The 16,127-nt window shown below is 41.1% G+C and overlaps 1 protein-coding gene across 4 annotated transcripts in view; it reads left to right on the top strand.

Moving 5' to 3' along the window:
- The window catches only part of numbl (NUMB like endocytic adaptor protein), a 66,033-nt gene that overhangs the window by 29,264 nt on the left and 20,642 nt on the right, over positions 1–16,127 (top strand). The window contains exon 1 of one of the 4 annotated variants that reach the window (XM_008426102.2): positions 3,414–3,844. The exons of the other annotated variants lie outside the window; for them this stretch is intronic. Coding sequence (XP_008424324.1) covers positions 3,822–3,844 — 23 coding nt within the window. The 5' untranslated portion in view covers positions 3,414–3,821. Of the gene's footprint in view, positions 1–3,413; positions 3,845–16,127 lie in introns of those variants that run through there. 4 annotated transcript variants of the gene reach the window in all.

Below are 16,127 nucleotides of genomic sequence, written 5' to 3'. Positions count from 1 at the left end.
CAGACCACCTGTATTTGCTGCATCATACATTCAAGCTGCATTGCCAAGTTTCCCTTTCACCAGTCAGCTGATAAAGTGCTGTGACTAGATCAGTTGGTGATTCAGGGGAGTAAGTATTCAAAAATACACTAGGAACAGCAAAAAGGCATCTTAATCCCACCTTTAAGTGTTTTCTGATAATGACTAACTATAGCAGCTATAACTATGTCCACTCTTCTGTTTAGAATTACCAGTTTTCTGCTGGTCAAACTGAAAATCTGCCAGTTCTGGTTTCTGCTTGTAATTTTTATTTAAGGCAAACCTTGGTGTGTTTCTGTGAGACTGAATAAAAAAAAGCTTCTTGAGCAGATTTGTTCATTTCTATGATTTTCATGTGATGCATTTCTTTTAGGTAGACAGGCCTCAGCAGTTATTTTCTGTAGCCGTTGTGTATTTAATGGCACCAATAACGGCACGTGCAAACGTAATAAAAGGATTATATGTGATTATTTTTTGTCTTTCTATACACATTTTATTAGCTGCAGAGGATCTACATCAACTTACATGTGGTCTGGTTTAACATGATGAGTAGTAAGACACATTTCCCTCATGGGGGGAGCATTTAAGTACATCAGAATCCCACCAGTGTTTGCCCTTTCAGCATTTATTGTCACTTCTTTAAGCAGAAGTGACAATAAATGCTGAAAGGAAAACGTCTGACAATACAAATATCGACAGACGGTTCTCGTAGTTGCCAGTTAGACATAAGCTGGAGTGCTGTCTCTTTAGCAAACCCCACAAACAGAACCAGAGTCCAGCAAAGACGTCTTGATCCCTCTAGATCCCATCCCTCATTGATTCCTGGCTCTGGGTGTTGATGTGTAAACAGCTTAGGGGATGTGATGGAGTCATGGTGGCTGAGGAGCTTGTGGAGCAGAAGGAGCCAACATGACTGCTGTTGTGTCTCCAGCACCACATCTTCAGTCTCAGCACTTTCTTAGTCTGAGACATTTCAACATATTCATGTTGTTTTGCAGACAGGACAAGCCTTCAGAACTGAGATGTATTATTTGCTTCCTGACTTTATGAATGTTGATGTTGTAAAACCTGCAGTAAGTAGATAGTCCAGCTGCTGGTTGTGCTTTTGGGTGGTCTGGCTGTTCTGAATAACTGAATGCGCTGAAGCCTTCTCCATCTGCAGTGTGTAGCTCAACAGTAACATATAAGATTCCTACTCTGGCTGTAGTTTAATTAATTTCCCACTAACCCTCTTTCTTATCCCAAGTCTTTGCATCCAAACTCTTCCTTTTCCAGTTAGTCCTTACTAAGCGATATAAGTTTTATCCGTCTGAACCTCTCTCTTTTTGATGTCTACCTTTCTTAAAGGGGGGGAGGTATTATGTAAAACTGACTTTTTTAAATATAATTTTATAATGTTATTCCCTCATCAAAAGCATTGGAAAAGAACTATATAAGTTCAGTCCACTTACCATTTACCATACCTGGAGTGTGGCTTTATTTCCTGCATGTTTGAGGAATCTCTGAATATACGATGGTGGCCATTCGGGTTGTTCACATCAGGCAACAAATCAGCTTATCAACTGGCAGAACGTTGCGCAGGACATTTTATGGAACAATGAAGAAGAGTGGGGGTCACTGTGAGGTGGTGCTTACTCTTTAATTTGTGTCACTTACGAAAGAAAACAAGCTTTTTATATTCAGCGGTAACTGAGCTCATTTGAAACTGTAAGAACTCTGATTACGTTGTTGAAGTTGAGTTCATATTGGACCACAGGGTTTAGAATAAATATCACGGTGGTCTTAAACAAACCTTTAGCCTGACTTCAAAATAAGCATATTCCCATCTACAATTACAACCACATGCTTGTTCTGTGTGTGTTCTCCTAGCAGTAGAGGTGGCTGTTTAGAAAATGTAGGCTTAAGCAGAAGCCAGTGTTAGATGATGGTCTGATGTATTTAAGATGTTTTTCTTGTGTGACATAAACTTAAACAAGGCAGTTTCTGTGCTTATATTTAGGAACATGAAAAAAAAGAGTTCAAATGTGTCAGACACAAAATAAAGCAAGTTAAATGCTAAGTAGTCAGTTGGGATAGTTAAGAGATTCATTTTACAATATCCTGCATGATTCTAAACATTTTACATGAATATGAATACAAATACCAGGAGATAAATCAGTAAATGACTTGTATATGTTTCCAGTGCCTTGCAAAATAATTTTTACCTCATAAAACTGTTTGCATTTTCTGCCGTTTTAGCCACAAGCTATGGTGGTGACAGAATCATGCTGGGGGGATAGTTTTGTTTCCATAGTGATGCGGAAGCTATTTCTGGCAGAAAACCTGTTTGAAACTGCAAAAGATTTGAAACTGGGGTGAAAGTTCACCTCATAGCAGGAGAACAACACTAGACATACAGCACAATAAAAAAAGAACTGAAGCATATTTATGTGTTAGAATGTCCTAGTCAAAGTGCAGCCCTGACTCCAACTGATAGTCTGTGGAAAGATTCTAAATTTACTATTGAAAGTTGTGTTTTTATTCAGTCTTACTGGAACTGGAGCTAAGTGTGTAGATGTACAAAACAAGAAGATCTAAAACTAAACAACTGTGGCTGTAACTGCAGCCAGATGGAGTTGCTGCAGCACAAATACATAGCACACTTTTCACATTTCGCCAATTTGCAAAGCCGTATTTAATTTCGTCTACTACTCTGTGCCGGTCTATCACAAAACACAATAAAGTAAAAATACGGAAAAAAAAAAATTAATCTTAATAGTTTTATAAATCAAAGCCTAAACACTTGACCCACAAACCTCCTGGAACTGTAAGCAGATGGATTACAGCTGTGCACACACCGGTTCCTGTTTCAGCATCTCACCTGAACATGCTCTGACATTTTTAAGATGCTCCATATGTTTCTCCAGTTCTGCCAGCAAATGTTTTCCTGGCTAGACAATCTGGAGCAGAAACCACTGCACCCCAAACATGACGAACGCTCCTCACTCAGCCATTTGTTTGTCTGGGTGTGGCCTGTTGGTTTCATTCTGCACAGCTTCATCTGTTTGGAGCCCTGCCTGGTGCACAGCTGTGACCTGCCCTTTAGCATCCGACACCAGAGGAGCACCATGTACCCCTGGTAATACATTGCTATATTAGCTAACCGCGGCTTCAGTTCTCACTTTGAGCACATCTTGCATCTATTCCCCTGCTTCCAGCCTCAGTTCTCGCCCTCTCCCCTAGTGCACTCTTGACCAGTGCCAATAGAGAGCAAAGAAAACTGTGTCACCTCCTGCCATGACTCGTTTAATCACTCCTCCTCCTCTCTCCCTCTCTCTCTTTTCTCAATCCTCCCACTCCCATCTTTCGTCGCTCCCAGGATTGGGATCGTCAAACATTGATCTGTATTTATTTTTAGAGCAGCTGTGAGCATGCGTGCGTGCGTGTGTGTACAGTATCTGTGTGTGCCTGTAAATCAGACGCTCCTCCGTGCCAACACGTGGGCAATTTGACTGTGTTTGGGTGCGCGTCCTATTGTGTGTGTCTCTGCGTGTGTCAGGACTTTCTTTTTCACAAAGTTAATCCCTTAAGAAGAGGTGTGGCTCTCTTTCTCTCTCTCTCTCCCTCCCTCTCTCTCTCTCTATCTCACAATATCATCACATGTTCTCTCGCCGCTCTCTTCTTCTCTCTCATCCTTTCCCTGCGCTGTTATTGCTGTGACCGCTGGTCCAAGGGAGTTCTTCCTCTCTTCTCTCGGTTGGCTCGTCATTTCTGCATTGTTCCTCATCCGCCTGTGGATCTTGTGTTTGAGTTTTCAGAGCGAGATGGGGGAGGCCATTGAACTCAGGTGAGTCGGCTTCAGAGCAGGAGGTGTGAACCGTGCGTGTGCGCATCTGCTGACGGCTTATGGCTAAACATACTCTTGCATGTTTTCTGTTTATGCATGGATTTCTGTGTCAAACTTGATCAGCTGCTGCAGTTGCAGACAGCACTTGGAGCCTCATCTTGCTCAGTCTGTAACCTTGACCCTAATCCAGCAAAAAGGTACAACCTGCAGCCTCTATCAAACTTTAAAAGACCTGTAGCTTTTGCAAAAGCGATTTTTCTTTTTCTTTGTTGGTGTTGATGGTTTTTTTTGAGGTACCAGGCTCTGTGACATTTTGAGTCTCTGCCAAACTGTTAATAGGTCTAGCTGGTATCCACAGAGCTCATAGCAGCTTACAGCCTTAGCAGATGCATTAGACCCCATGCCCATATGGAAGAGATTAAACCTGCTAAATTGATACCAACACCCAACATGTTTTCCTTTTTTGCTCAGAGGTCATGGCTGCACATTCTGGGCAAGCATCAGTGGAGATTGAGTTCTCATATTTGTGTGTCTCACGCTAGCATTCAAAGGTTTTGGTTGAAAATGTTAGTTGTTAAGGGAGTGAAGGGGCATTCAGTTTAATAAAGGATCAAAATTCTGCATGCTGAAAGTAAGTGGATAAATAAAAGACTTGAGTTGTCATGGCTAGGCCAGGGATTTTGTGTCCACAACCACTAAGCTGCTAAGGCATGGGATCTTTAATTTACGCTGTTTTTGGGTAAACTGCACCACAGTGTTCAACTCGCTGACGTTTGTCAGCTGTCTGCCCTAAAGCTAATAAGAGAAACCTTTCGAGTTGGAGTTTTATCACCAAACACAGACGTGTTGTCGGTGCAGATGGTCACGCTGCCATAAAACACTCAGGACCTGTTGAAAAACGGTGCTGATGATGTAAGATGATATCACACAGGCCCAGCATCGATTGGGCAGCAGAGCAGAACATGGAACGTGAATATGTTTTAATGCTCTCATTTCTCTCTTGATGTCATGTGTTGTAGTCAAAATAGTGTAGTCTGTGCTGTGACATGTAGCACAGAATGTGTAGCTTTCATGTTGCCTTGTGCGATAAAGACTGGAAAGTCTGCAGTATTTATAAAGGCGGCTTTTGCCTCGGTAGATGTTAGCCAGTGTGACGATTTTGTACTTATCTTCTTAGCTGTGAGGCCATTGCTACACATCTGAGGTCCTCATAATTGGGTGGCAAGAGGAAGTCCATATTGAGTTCAATGTGATTCATTCCAGAGGCAGCAATGAAACAAGCAACACCCTGTCATTGCACAAAAACATGTCAGCATTTACAAAAATGACAAGGACATCGTCCAGTGTGGACACCTCATACGTACACGTTGGATGTGTGAGGTGTCCAACATTCAGTCAGTCTGACTCTGAAACACAAACCTGCAGCAGGAGCAGTGATAATGAGAAAGATAGATGACGGGGATAAAGTCCTGGGCCATTTCTTGCCTCGAGGAAGACATAATGTTTGGAAGGCCTGTCATGACTTTGCATTAATCTATATGCCTGCTGATTGTGATGGTTGCACTGTTCTTTGGTGCTTTTCTCACTGCACAAGAGTTGGAGCAACTTGGGTAGGTTTCCAGTCCATTAAAAGCATGAAATTGTTCATTATTAATGTGAGTTACATTTTCCAGAAAGAGTTGGCTGAGGTCATACCACAAATTTTAATATGGCTTATAAATCAATGGGAACGTGTTGTGTGTGATGACTCTTTTAATGCTGGCAGAGTCACATAGTTAAAAAGGCAATGCTGTTAATGTCTGTTGTTTTAAGCATATCTGTTGTATTCCAGGCCTCAACCAGTTTTCCCATTGAATAGTCTTGCAGTTGTAAAGTATTAGAACCAAGGTGGGCATTTCTGGTTGCTGAGAACCGGAGTCCTGCATGTTCTAGATGCTCCAACATGGCTGATTTAAATAGTTGAATGATCTCCTCAGCCTGTCAGCTGGCTTTCAGGAGCTTGTTAACAACAGAGTCATTTAACTCTGATGTGTTCAAGCAAGAAAACATCTAAAGCATGCAGGCAGGACTCTGGCCAAATGAGAACGAGAGACGCCCACCCTTCTGCAGAATTGCGGTTCTCAATTCTTCTCCATTATTGTGGGTTTAAATAGCTGAACTATCTCCTCAAGGTGTTGAGTTCTGCAAAGGCCTGAGAGTGAACCATTTATTGGAATATGATGTGTTGAACCAGGGAAACATGTAAGTCATGCAGGATAGAGACTACTGGGTTTATTGCCACTGGAAAAACTCTAAACCTTTAGCATGAAGATTTCTCGTATATATTTGATTTTGCATGTAAACTCAGTGCTACATGTGTGGCCAAACATTACCGAGCTCCTCCTGTATTCCCTTCCCAAGTCTTTCACGGAGGAAAACAAACACTTTCTTATTGTTTGGACGAAACAAATGAAGCAGAATTTTGTGAAAAGGTTTTGAAACATTTGTGAAAGACCCTTTGAGTTCTCTTGAACAAATGCACTCCCTCTCACATCTAGTGGTTCCATTGCTGATTTTCACTCCCTGCCCTCACGGTTGGATTGCTGAGGAGGCCAGATCCCAGGCGTGTTACAAAAAGGAAGGAGAACAGGCTTGAAGAGTGAGAATAGTGCATGCAACAGAGATGGTGTGACGGGTGAAACGAGGACAAATGAAAACCAGCAAATCAGAGCCAGAGGATAAGACAAAGGGTGCGACAGCAAAAGCCGAATCTTAGGAGCTTAAAAAGCATTATGTTTTTTTACACAAAAGCGATGCATTGTGGGTAAGGGCAATGTAAGTCATTGTAAAGAGGAGTTACTGTGGAGGAAATATCAATTTCCTCCTTTTGTCAGCAAAGGAAGCAAGAGGCAATAATTAACTGAGGGATTTATTTGGTCTCCGAAATGATTCGAGAGTTCAGAGAAGACAAATAAAACCCGTTTTAAGTGTAGATGTGTTTGCTATTCACAGAACCTTCTCAAATCGAGTCATCAGAAGCGAACCAGGCCCCTTGGCAGTCTTCTCTGACAGGGGAGTGTGACGTAAATCCGTTCAAATAAATCATAAGGGTGGGGCTGTCAAGAGTCTAATGTGTTGCAGCCATAATAAAGGGTCCCTCATTTTGGGAAAGTTTGCATCGTGATAGATTTTTTTATTTTTTTTTATTGGGTTGAATTGGATATCAGAATGTGATTTCGTCAACGTTATTTTATTATTTCCTCAATTTAGGAGGATGATCTCTTTGCCTGGAGCTAAAACTTTTACAGCCTGCTTTGCTGAGTTGTAGTGCATGAGATACACCAGCCTGGAGGGGTCCGGTTGTAATGATAACGGGGGAATACAAAGTGGGAACACGACACGACAATATCATGCTGGAGCGTATCGACCGGGACGCTCCACTTCACGCCTCACCACACTATGTTTAGATTAACTTGCTGGCGCACACATGGGCGCGCAGTTTTCACAGCCCCAGACATCCTGGCATGTAGACGTGTGTGTGTGTGTGCGCTGACGCAGACAGGAATCTATTTATCTAAACGAACAAACAAGAATGCACACAGCGACAAAGGACACAATGCACGCCTGGTCTGTAGCCTCTTTGCCTGCTGTCCAAGGGCAGAGGGGATTTGGATATTGTTACGTTAATCTCCCTCTATTTGGCTTCTTGGAACACATTCAGATAAACAGACTAGCACAGCCGCACATACACAGGTATGAAGTCGTGTGTGTGTGTTTTAGGAGACAAAAACACATGTACAAATTGGAAAAATTTCCCAATACACATGCAATTAAGGATGTACACTACCTTCTTTTAGCTTCAGGTTTATTCCCAACCTTACCTATGTGTGTTGCCTAGCAACTGGGATGATGCAAAACACAAGAAGGTAAAAATGAAGCTTTATATCTAGCTGAGCTTTTTTTTATTACATATTTGATCAGTTTAATTAATTTAATCAATTTAATTAATTGTAATTTAATTGAAAAATTATGTGTACAAATGTTATATTAAGAAATATGTCTATGGAAAATGGCAAAAACCCCAAAACACAATAGATTTAAGTCCAGTTTATTTTCAGCAACAAGGCTGTTCAAAGTACTTTTCATCATAAAAACATCCATTCATCCATCCATTTCCTTACACCCTTGTCCCTCAGTGGGGTCGGGAGGTGCTGGTGCCTATCTCCAGCTAACGTTCCGGACGAGAGGCGGGGTCACCCTGGACAGGTCGCCAGTCTGTCGCAGGGCAACACAGAGACACACAGGACAAACAACCATGCACACACACACTCACACCTAGGGGCAATTTGGAGAGGCCAATTAACCTGACAGTCATGTTTTTGGACTGTGGGAGGAAACCGGAGTACCCGGAGAAAACCCACGCATGCGCAGGGAGAACATGCAAACTCCATGCAGAARGAATCRAACCCAGAACCTTCTTCCTGCAAGGCAACAGCTCTACCAACTGCGCCACTGTGCAGCCTCATAAAAACATACAGTCATCAATTATGAAACAAGTAATATTATTTTTATATTTGGTCAAATATAAAAAAAAAAAGATAAAATGATTGAATTACTGCTAATCAAATGGAACTTTAAACAGGTGGCTTTAAAGTTGCACTGAGTTATGGGAACCAGAACCAAACAGCCTTCAGCTGAATGCTGTTTCTCCATGTTTGGTTCTGGGAATGCAGAGCAGAACCAGAACCGGAAAACCTCAGTGGTCTGGAAAGTTTATACAACAACAGCAGATCTTTAATGCGCTTCGGTGCCAAGCCTCTCAGTGATTGTTGTCGTGACTGATTGAAAAGTTATTTAGTGGCGTCCTGTCGACTGTGGCTCCCTGGATCGTGAGCCGTATTGCCTCCTGCCCCCACACCTGTTTTGAATTGAAACACTAAAAGTAAAACAATGTGGCCTGCAAACCAGTGATCTGGGGTGGTAGAGGCAGAGCAAGCACCAGCACTCATATGAATTTTTGCTCTGCTCCTCTCTGCATCTTGCTGCAAGTCTTCCATAATGCAATTTAAAATTTCCAGTTAAATCTTGTTTGCCGGTGAAGACAGAGAAGGAGATCATTTTGTTTTCTCCGACTCCCAGACCGACCTCCTCACTCAGCTGCAGGACTGGGGCAATAGATCGCTCCAGTACATGTGGCTCTCTGCTTTAGCTGTTTTCTTGTCATCGCTTCTATTGACTTTTATATGTATTTTCAGACAAATTTTAAAAACACTATGAAGTGCAAGAGAATATGTTTGGAAATGCTCATATATGTATCTGAGAAGTGTAGTGTGTTTGTTAGCATATTTTAGGAAATATTAGTAAATCCTATTTGACAGTGATGGAGTTGACTGGAAACCAGCAGTTTCCTGGATCCACCCAGGCCTGATTGATAATTAGTCTGAAGTTATTTTTAGATGCAGTCCACATATATTACTGTTCAGTGTTACAAAGAAAATAGTTTTAAAAAATGTTACCGTTTTTTTCTTTAATCTTTAATGTAACATTTTTTAATTCGTTTTGTTCAACCCTTGACTTTAAAAACAAATTCCTCTGACATCGGTAAATAATGACTATTCATTAAATCTAATCAAGTTTTTCATTACTGCTCTGAGAGAAACAGAGTTGATGATGAATTCATCATCCCAAAAAACAAACTTATGCATACATCCTCTATTATACTGTCTGTGATGGGACAGACTGTAGCTTCAGTGTTAGTTTGGATGTAAGTCGCCCCACACAGGTTGAGATTGAGCCGGTAGTTGTTCTGCAGACAGGTAAAATCTGTCAGGATTTTTGGTCCATCTATGCAGTTGAAATGGTAATAAAATTTGTGTAAACATATTACATTGGGAAAACAAAGTGGGAAATACACAAAGCAGTGCAATTTCCTTTATTTTTGCACCTGGTTTGTTGCAGGTCTGACAGATTTGAGCAATTTATATCAGCTTGCGGTTTTGATTCTTCAGGTCAAAACACCAGATGCAGTTGTTTATTTTATTTTATTAAGAAGAAACTGGAGATTCTTACCTGCTGTGGCACTTACTTGCTTTTATAGTGACATAATTTCAGTCAAAATGTCTTTTTCCTTTTGTCCTAACATGAACTTTTGAATCTAATTTAACATTTTATTGGTTTTGAAGGGTCTTGGCTACCTTTCTCTCCACCTTTAGTAGTTTTATGTCATTCTGTTTATCATAACCTAATAATTTCCACACTATGTTAATCTCCAGGAGCCGAATCTGTGACAGCTTCGCTAAACAGAAGTGCAGGTGTTCAGACGCAGTCGCCAAGCACGCCATCAGTCAATTTCTAAATGAATAAACAACAATGATGATAGTTAAACACATGCCACAGTTTCCAGGCTGAATACTAGATTATGCTGTAGGAACTACTGGAGGCTTAAAAATTGCGATGGTGAATTTTTTAAAAGCAGAGCTGATCTGTTTAACAAACACGCCGAGGATAAATGAGTACCTGACGGTTAGTTTTTACTGGAGAAAAAGTTCATTAACTTGTCTTGGATGAGCGTCGTCATGGTGGATCCTCTTTTTTTTTTCCCCTCTTCGATGAAATGGTGCCCTGAATTGGACACAATGACTGAGTCAGACAGAGCGGGGATTCAAACTCCTACTTTCTTCTGCCTTTTCTTCATTATGATTTCATAAGTCATGCATTTCAAAGTACAAAAGAACTCTGACGGATGTGGAGTTTGTTGACATTAGAGGTATTGACCTGGAGTATAGTGACAGTGAGCGTCAGCCTTACAGCTGTACACATGGATCCACCTCAGTTGCTGCCATTTATGGGTCTGCACAGCCTCAACAGAAGAGCCATCGCTGATGCAGCCTCCTCACTCCCAGACAAGTAGGATTCACAGGCCACCTACACACTGTACTGTTTACAGCTCTCTGCTGCATTGTGCTGATGGAGAGGCTTTGCTGTCAGCCTCAGTGTGTTTCATCTAGGATTGTTAGTGGCGCTTGCATGTTGATGTTTACCCGGAAATGCTTTGCTCTTCAACCATTTTACCTGCTCCTGGTGCTCGCCCACACCGCCTCATAAGCCTCTGTGATGAATAAGGCCATCCTGTTCTGGGTCAGACTATAGCCTAAACACAAGGCCGCTGTTTTATCTCTGCTATGTTTTGCTCCTTTATTCGCTAATCACACACATGGACACACATGTATGCGGACCATTTGTGGTTTTCTGTGTGTGTGGGTTGGTGGAAGAAAGGCAGTAAGTTTGGGATGACAAGTGTCGGTGTCCTTATGTGGGTCACGCAGTGTCAGCTGAAGTCTGCAGGGCCCAGAAACTGGGTCGGGCCTTGGCATGAGCGTACACGTTATATACGCTACACTGAGGGTCACAAGTTTGCAAATTTGAAGAGAGGGACATTGAGTTTGGAGTAAGCAAAGGCTGGTGAGCAGACATTGTTGGAAATTACTGTTACCTCGGGACTAGTCTGGATAATAAATATATTGTATTTTACTTGTCATGAGCGACTGTCTCGTCTGTGAAAACTCTGTTTCAGATCGATGTGATCAATGTAGATCATACTCTACATTGACTCTGTGCTGACCTTTTTCCTCCTCTGTTGGTTTGGCAGCCTTAGCATCAGGCCGACAAATGTACTAATCAGATGGATAAAGACAAGTAAAAAGATTCAGAGAGTTGAACAGTTCACACTTACAGAGCCGTTCAATAGACAGATTATCATTAAGACTGATTTCATTCTTCCTGACCGCTCCCAACCTTTATATTCTGAATTCAAGTTTCTACCTTCTGCCTCTTGGCTCAGACTTCCTCAGAAGAGTGACAGGTTCAAGCTCTCCGTCGCCCCTGCAGCCGTTTCCCTTTTTTAATTCAGGACAGGGTAGGAGGAGTTGTATCCAACTGGTTGAAATTGGTCAGATACAATGGATGATGGCACATTCCCTTCCTTGTTTAGACCGCTGCTGATGTTGTTTCATCACACTTTATCATCCCTCCCCTTTAAGACTTTTATTGTATGTCTCCTATTTTTATGTCTTTTTTTTTTGTTTTACTTCTTAGAAAGAAGTAAAGCAGTGCCTGTCAGGGGCACAAACTAAGTTGACTCTGACATTTTTTTCTAGACTAAACTTTTAGGTCCCTTAGGAATACCAACATCATTCCTGTTTGCTAAATAGCAGAATTATGCAGGAGAGACATTCAGAGAAAGTTAGGAAATTAGCTTTTCAAATTATTTTAAAATAAATAAGAACAGGTAAAAACAGTAAGGGCAGAAAATGTTTTTGTGCCTCATAATCATATGGACTTTCCTTTGACCGAGAGCTTTAGGTGACAGGGTCATTTGACTTACCACAGAGAAACAAACACAAACAGCTTTAGTGATGCAAGGCTAAGCATTGTTTTAGTCTTAATTATCTGAAGAGCTTCATGTCGTTGAGCACCTGACAATTTTGCCATAACTCCCACCATGAAACCTACTGGACCCACAGGATCTCCTGGTAATATGGTAACAAAAAAAGGTTTATTCCTTTTACGTTCACAGTAAATGGTGCGCATTAATATATGGTTTTGTTTATGAAAGCCATAGGGAAAATTAAGTACACTCCTTGATCCAGGAGTTTGTCAAATGACATTTAACGGCAGTAACTCTATTTGTGTTTTATGTGACATTATTAATCTCTCACATCATTGTTTTAAGAACTCTTCTTCTTTACAAGTTTGCTTCAGTTTATTCAAGTTTATTGAAGAGATAAGCTTGTGCCGTCACAGCAAATTAGTCATGTCTGGACCTTGACTAGGCCATTGCAACACTTAATTATTTTCCGCTGTTCTGTTGTTTTTTGCTCCAGTGTCTGGAATTATTTTCCGCTCGATGATTCGGTCTGGGCCAAGCTTTAGTTGATGGACAGATTATCCTCTAGCATTGTTGGGTTCACTGTGAAGTTCATGGAGTCCAATGACAACATGGTGCCCAGATCCTGTGGTTTCAGAAATCATCACCCTTCCTGCACTTAACACTTGGTGAAGGTATATTGTTACCAGCCAGCCTGCGGATGGCGTCTTTGCTCCGATTGCTTGATTGGTGAATATAATTTATAATTTAGATCATCATTTTAGGACTTTACTCTCAGGTTTCATTTAGCTATCATCATTTTGGACAGGATATTCTCTAAACGTTGACCTTCAGACTGAATAAAATAAGTACTACAAGTCAACCACCAGACTTTTATTGCAACCATTAAAATGACCAGCAGTTTCATAACATCTTTTGCAGAGTTTCAGCTTTTTATCATATTTCAGCTGTTATTTTTTGTGCATGATCTTGACGTAATTTTACGTAATTTTTATTTTTTTTTAATATAGTAACACACCTACTTTATATGAGATATTTCCCTCTCCAAATGCTGTGCGTCATGGCCAAACATCTCCACCCATCATCTCTCTAAAGAACATTACTTCTGGTTCAGATGCGACTCTGCAAGCCACGTTTACTCAACTTTTTTCCTAACTGCCCTGTGATTGACTTTAACATTTAACAAGAAGCTTGTAAAGTCTGACAGGTTGCCACACAACCTATTTGAATGCTGCGAGGTCCGACTTTGGATTGAATTAGCTGAAACATCAAATCCTGGTAAGATTGGAAACTATTTAAAATGTTTTCCACTTGTGAATAATTCATTCCCCCTGTACGACGCTTTATTTGGAACACTAACCTTTTCAGGAAGAATAAAATAAAACTTACCCGTTATTCTCTAGAGGTCACAGGTTGTAACAGTGATCTTTGGGGTTTTGTTTTTCCTCAGTTGGGACTTTAATTCACCTTTTGGGAAATCACAGCTCCTCTGCTGAGACACAGAGAGAAACAAGAGGATTGGAAGCGGTGTGAGAGAGTGGAAACAGGTGGCTGCACGGAGCGCTCGGCTCGGCGATGACTCATCTCAAACCGTTACCACAGGCTCCTGGACACTTGCTCCACCTCGTTCTGCTCTCTCCCCTCTTCCCTCTGGAGCCTCGCAGACATGTGGTTTACCGTAATGTGAGGTGTCACTGACTCATTCAGTGGATTTGCAGGAAAATCACCCCTTATTCTCCTCCAGCTCCTTTTCCCCTCCCCCTTTGTGCTCAGTGTTTTCCAGTCGTGAGGACGTGTAAGGGAGGACCACGTCCAATTTGAGTCGCTGAGCTAAACACGGAACATCTGGATCGGGGAGGGTTATTGTGAGTGCGAAGCAGGGGTGGAGAGCCAAAAATATCAAATCAAGCTCACATCTGGCAAGTACTGACTGCAGCCGGACACACAGGCTGTTTAACCCGAGCTTATACGGCGTGAACACGGAGGTGACAGACAATAGGAATTCACTGCGTTTGGAAATTCGGGACAAATACGCTTACATGGACTTCTAAGATGATATTTTCAAACTCACAAACGTGTTAGCAACAGTTTAGGTGCTTCAACAGTAAAAATACCAACTTTACAAGCTGGGACAAAATGTGCATTTTTTTTTCTTCTTCTTCTTTTCCATTTTATGCGTCTGTGCATGTGGGCGAGCTTCTCACACTGAATTCATTCTTGTGAAATCCATTTCCCTACTTTCCCACCAGAAGACATTCAGCTCCAGACATAAGTTTGCTCCTCTTCGGATGTGACGAAGAGGAGAAGCAAGGAAGAGTATGAAGATGATCAATGAGTGGAGGAAGAAGAGAAGACGCGCCGTCCTTCCGCGTGAACTCGTTTGAATTTCTACCATACGACGTCATATGTATGGTGGCTGCTGCCATCTCCAGAGCAACAATAAAGCCCAGATGGCTGCAAGTCAAACACTGGATGTGGAACAAGAATGTGCTTTTTGGCTCAGATCCTCCTGTTTGTGTAGTCTGCAGTGAAGCAGTTTGGAGTTTTAGCGTGGGTTTGTAAAGCTCCAGTTTATTTGTGCTGCTGATTTATAGATTTATTTTGATGTTGCGTATCCTTGCCTGTCTCTCTGCCTGCCAGCCCAAACCGTCTGTCTCACTCAAGTCTGTTTTTTACTTCTGCAGATGTTCTGCAAAGTGAGGTCAGAGCTGAACAAGGCCTTTTGCACTCTCCCCTCTTGTCTCGCTTCCACAATAAAGTATTTGGAACCAGACTGTAATGCATTTTAAACTTTTGTGCTCAGTAACAAGACTTTAATCTGCAGATTTTATTAGTGTCTCACTAGGAAGATGAAATGCTTGCAGCTTAAACTGAATTCAGTTTAAGTTGCTGCACATATAAAATATGTTATACATCTTATCAGTTAGTAGTTTTTTTTATTTTATTGAAGTTTATATCTGTTTCCATTGAATCAATGCTGTGAGGAATCCTTTCCTGCAACTCTTTTTGGAAATCATAGAAACAGTCTACTGCAAAAAACCCAGGGATAGTGGTGGAAAAGATGAAAAGGATGATTGAAAACGTACGTTGATTACAAACAAAATCATTGCAATATCCAATTATGAGATTTTTTTTGTTTTTCTAAAATCATGCATCCTGATTGCTGACTGTTTTTTTTTTTTCAACATTCTTTGCAAAATAGTCCAAGTTTCGTCAGTTTGGATGACAAAACTTCCAATCAAAACCATAATGATGGTCAATATGCTTTGATTTAAAACTATTCTCTCTCACTCTGGCTGCATGTTTAAGGCTTTTGTCTTCACCCAAATCTAATTTTGTCTCCAGCCAAATAATTATTTGCTAGAGGTTCCCAAGCAGAAAATAGTTTACATGTAAGTCAAAAATTTAGTTTGTTGGTTTTACTGACCAGCTCACATTCGTCCAGGTTCTCTGCGCCATTTACATGGTCTGTGGAAACTTTGAATTTGACTTCTTTGGTTCTCTAATAACAACAACTTTCTTCCTTTTTTGCACAGAGGTTTTTAAAAGTTTAAATTGTCTTCTCTTATGCCATAATCTATTCATTCATTGCCTCTTTTAGAGACTTTTGTGATTTTTTTTTTTTTATCAGGAACCTCCCAGAACACCAGACCCATTTTAAAAAAATTCTGTCTCATTTAGTTCTGATTCTGAGCATCAGACATATGCTAAAGATGTAAATGACTGAGAAGAACTGCAGCAAGCATTTCGGGGAACGTTTTGCTTTGCACTGCTATGGCAACACTCAGGATCTTCTTCTGGGTTTTGGCAATGTTGAGCGTTACAAACACTTACATAATTACCACCTACAAATGAAATGCAACACGAGTGTTTTGATTGGAATGGCAGCAGGAGCAGCAGCATGTTTGTGTGTATATA

The sequence above is a fragment of the Poecilia reticulata genome, linkage group LG13, assembly GCF_000633615.1.
Source record: "Poecilia reticulata strain Guanapo linkage group LG13, Guppy_female_1.0+MT, whole genome shotgun sequence".
Lineage (NCBI taxonomy): Eukaryota > Metazoa > Chordata > Actinopteri > Cyprinodontiformes > Poeciliidae > Poecilia > Poecilia reticulata.
The sequence above is the reverse complement of the archived record's forward strand: the minus strand, read 5'-3'. Positions and strand labels throughout refer to the sequence as shown.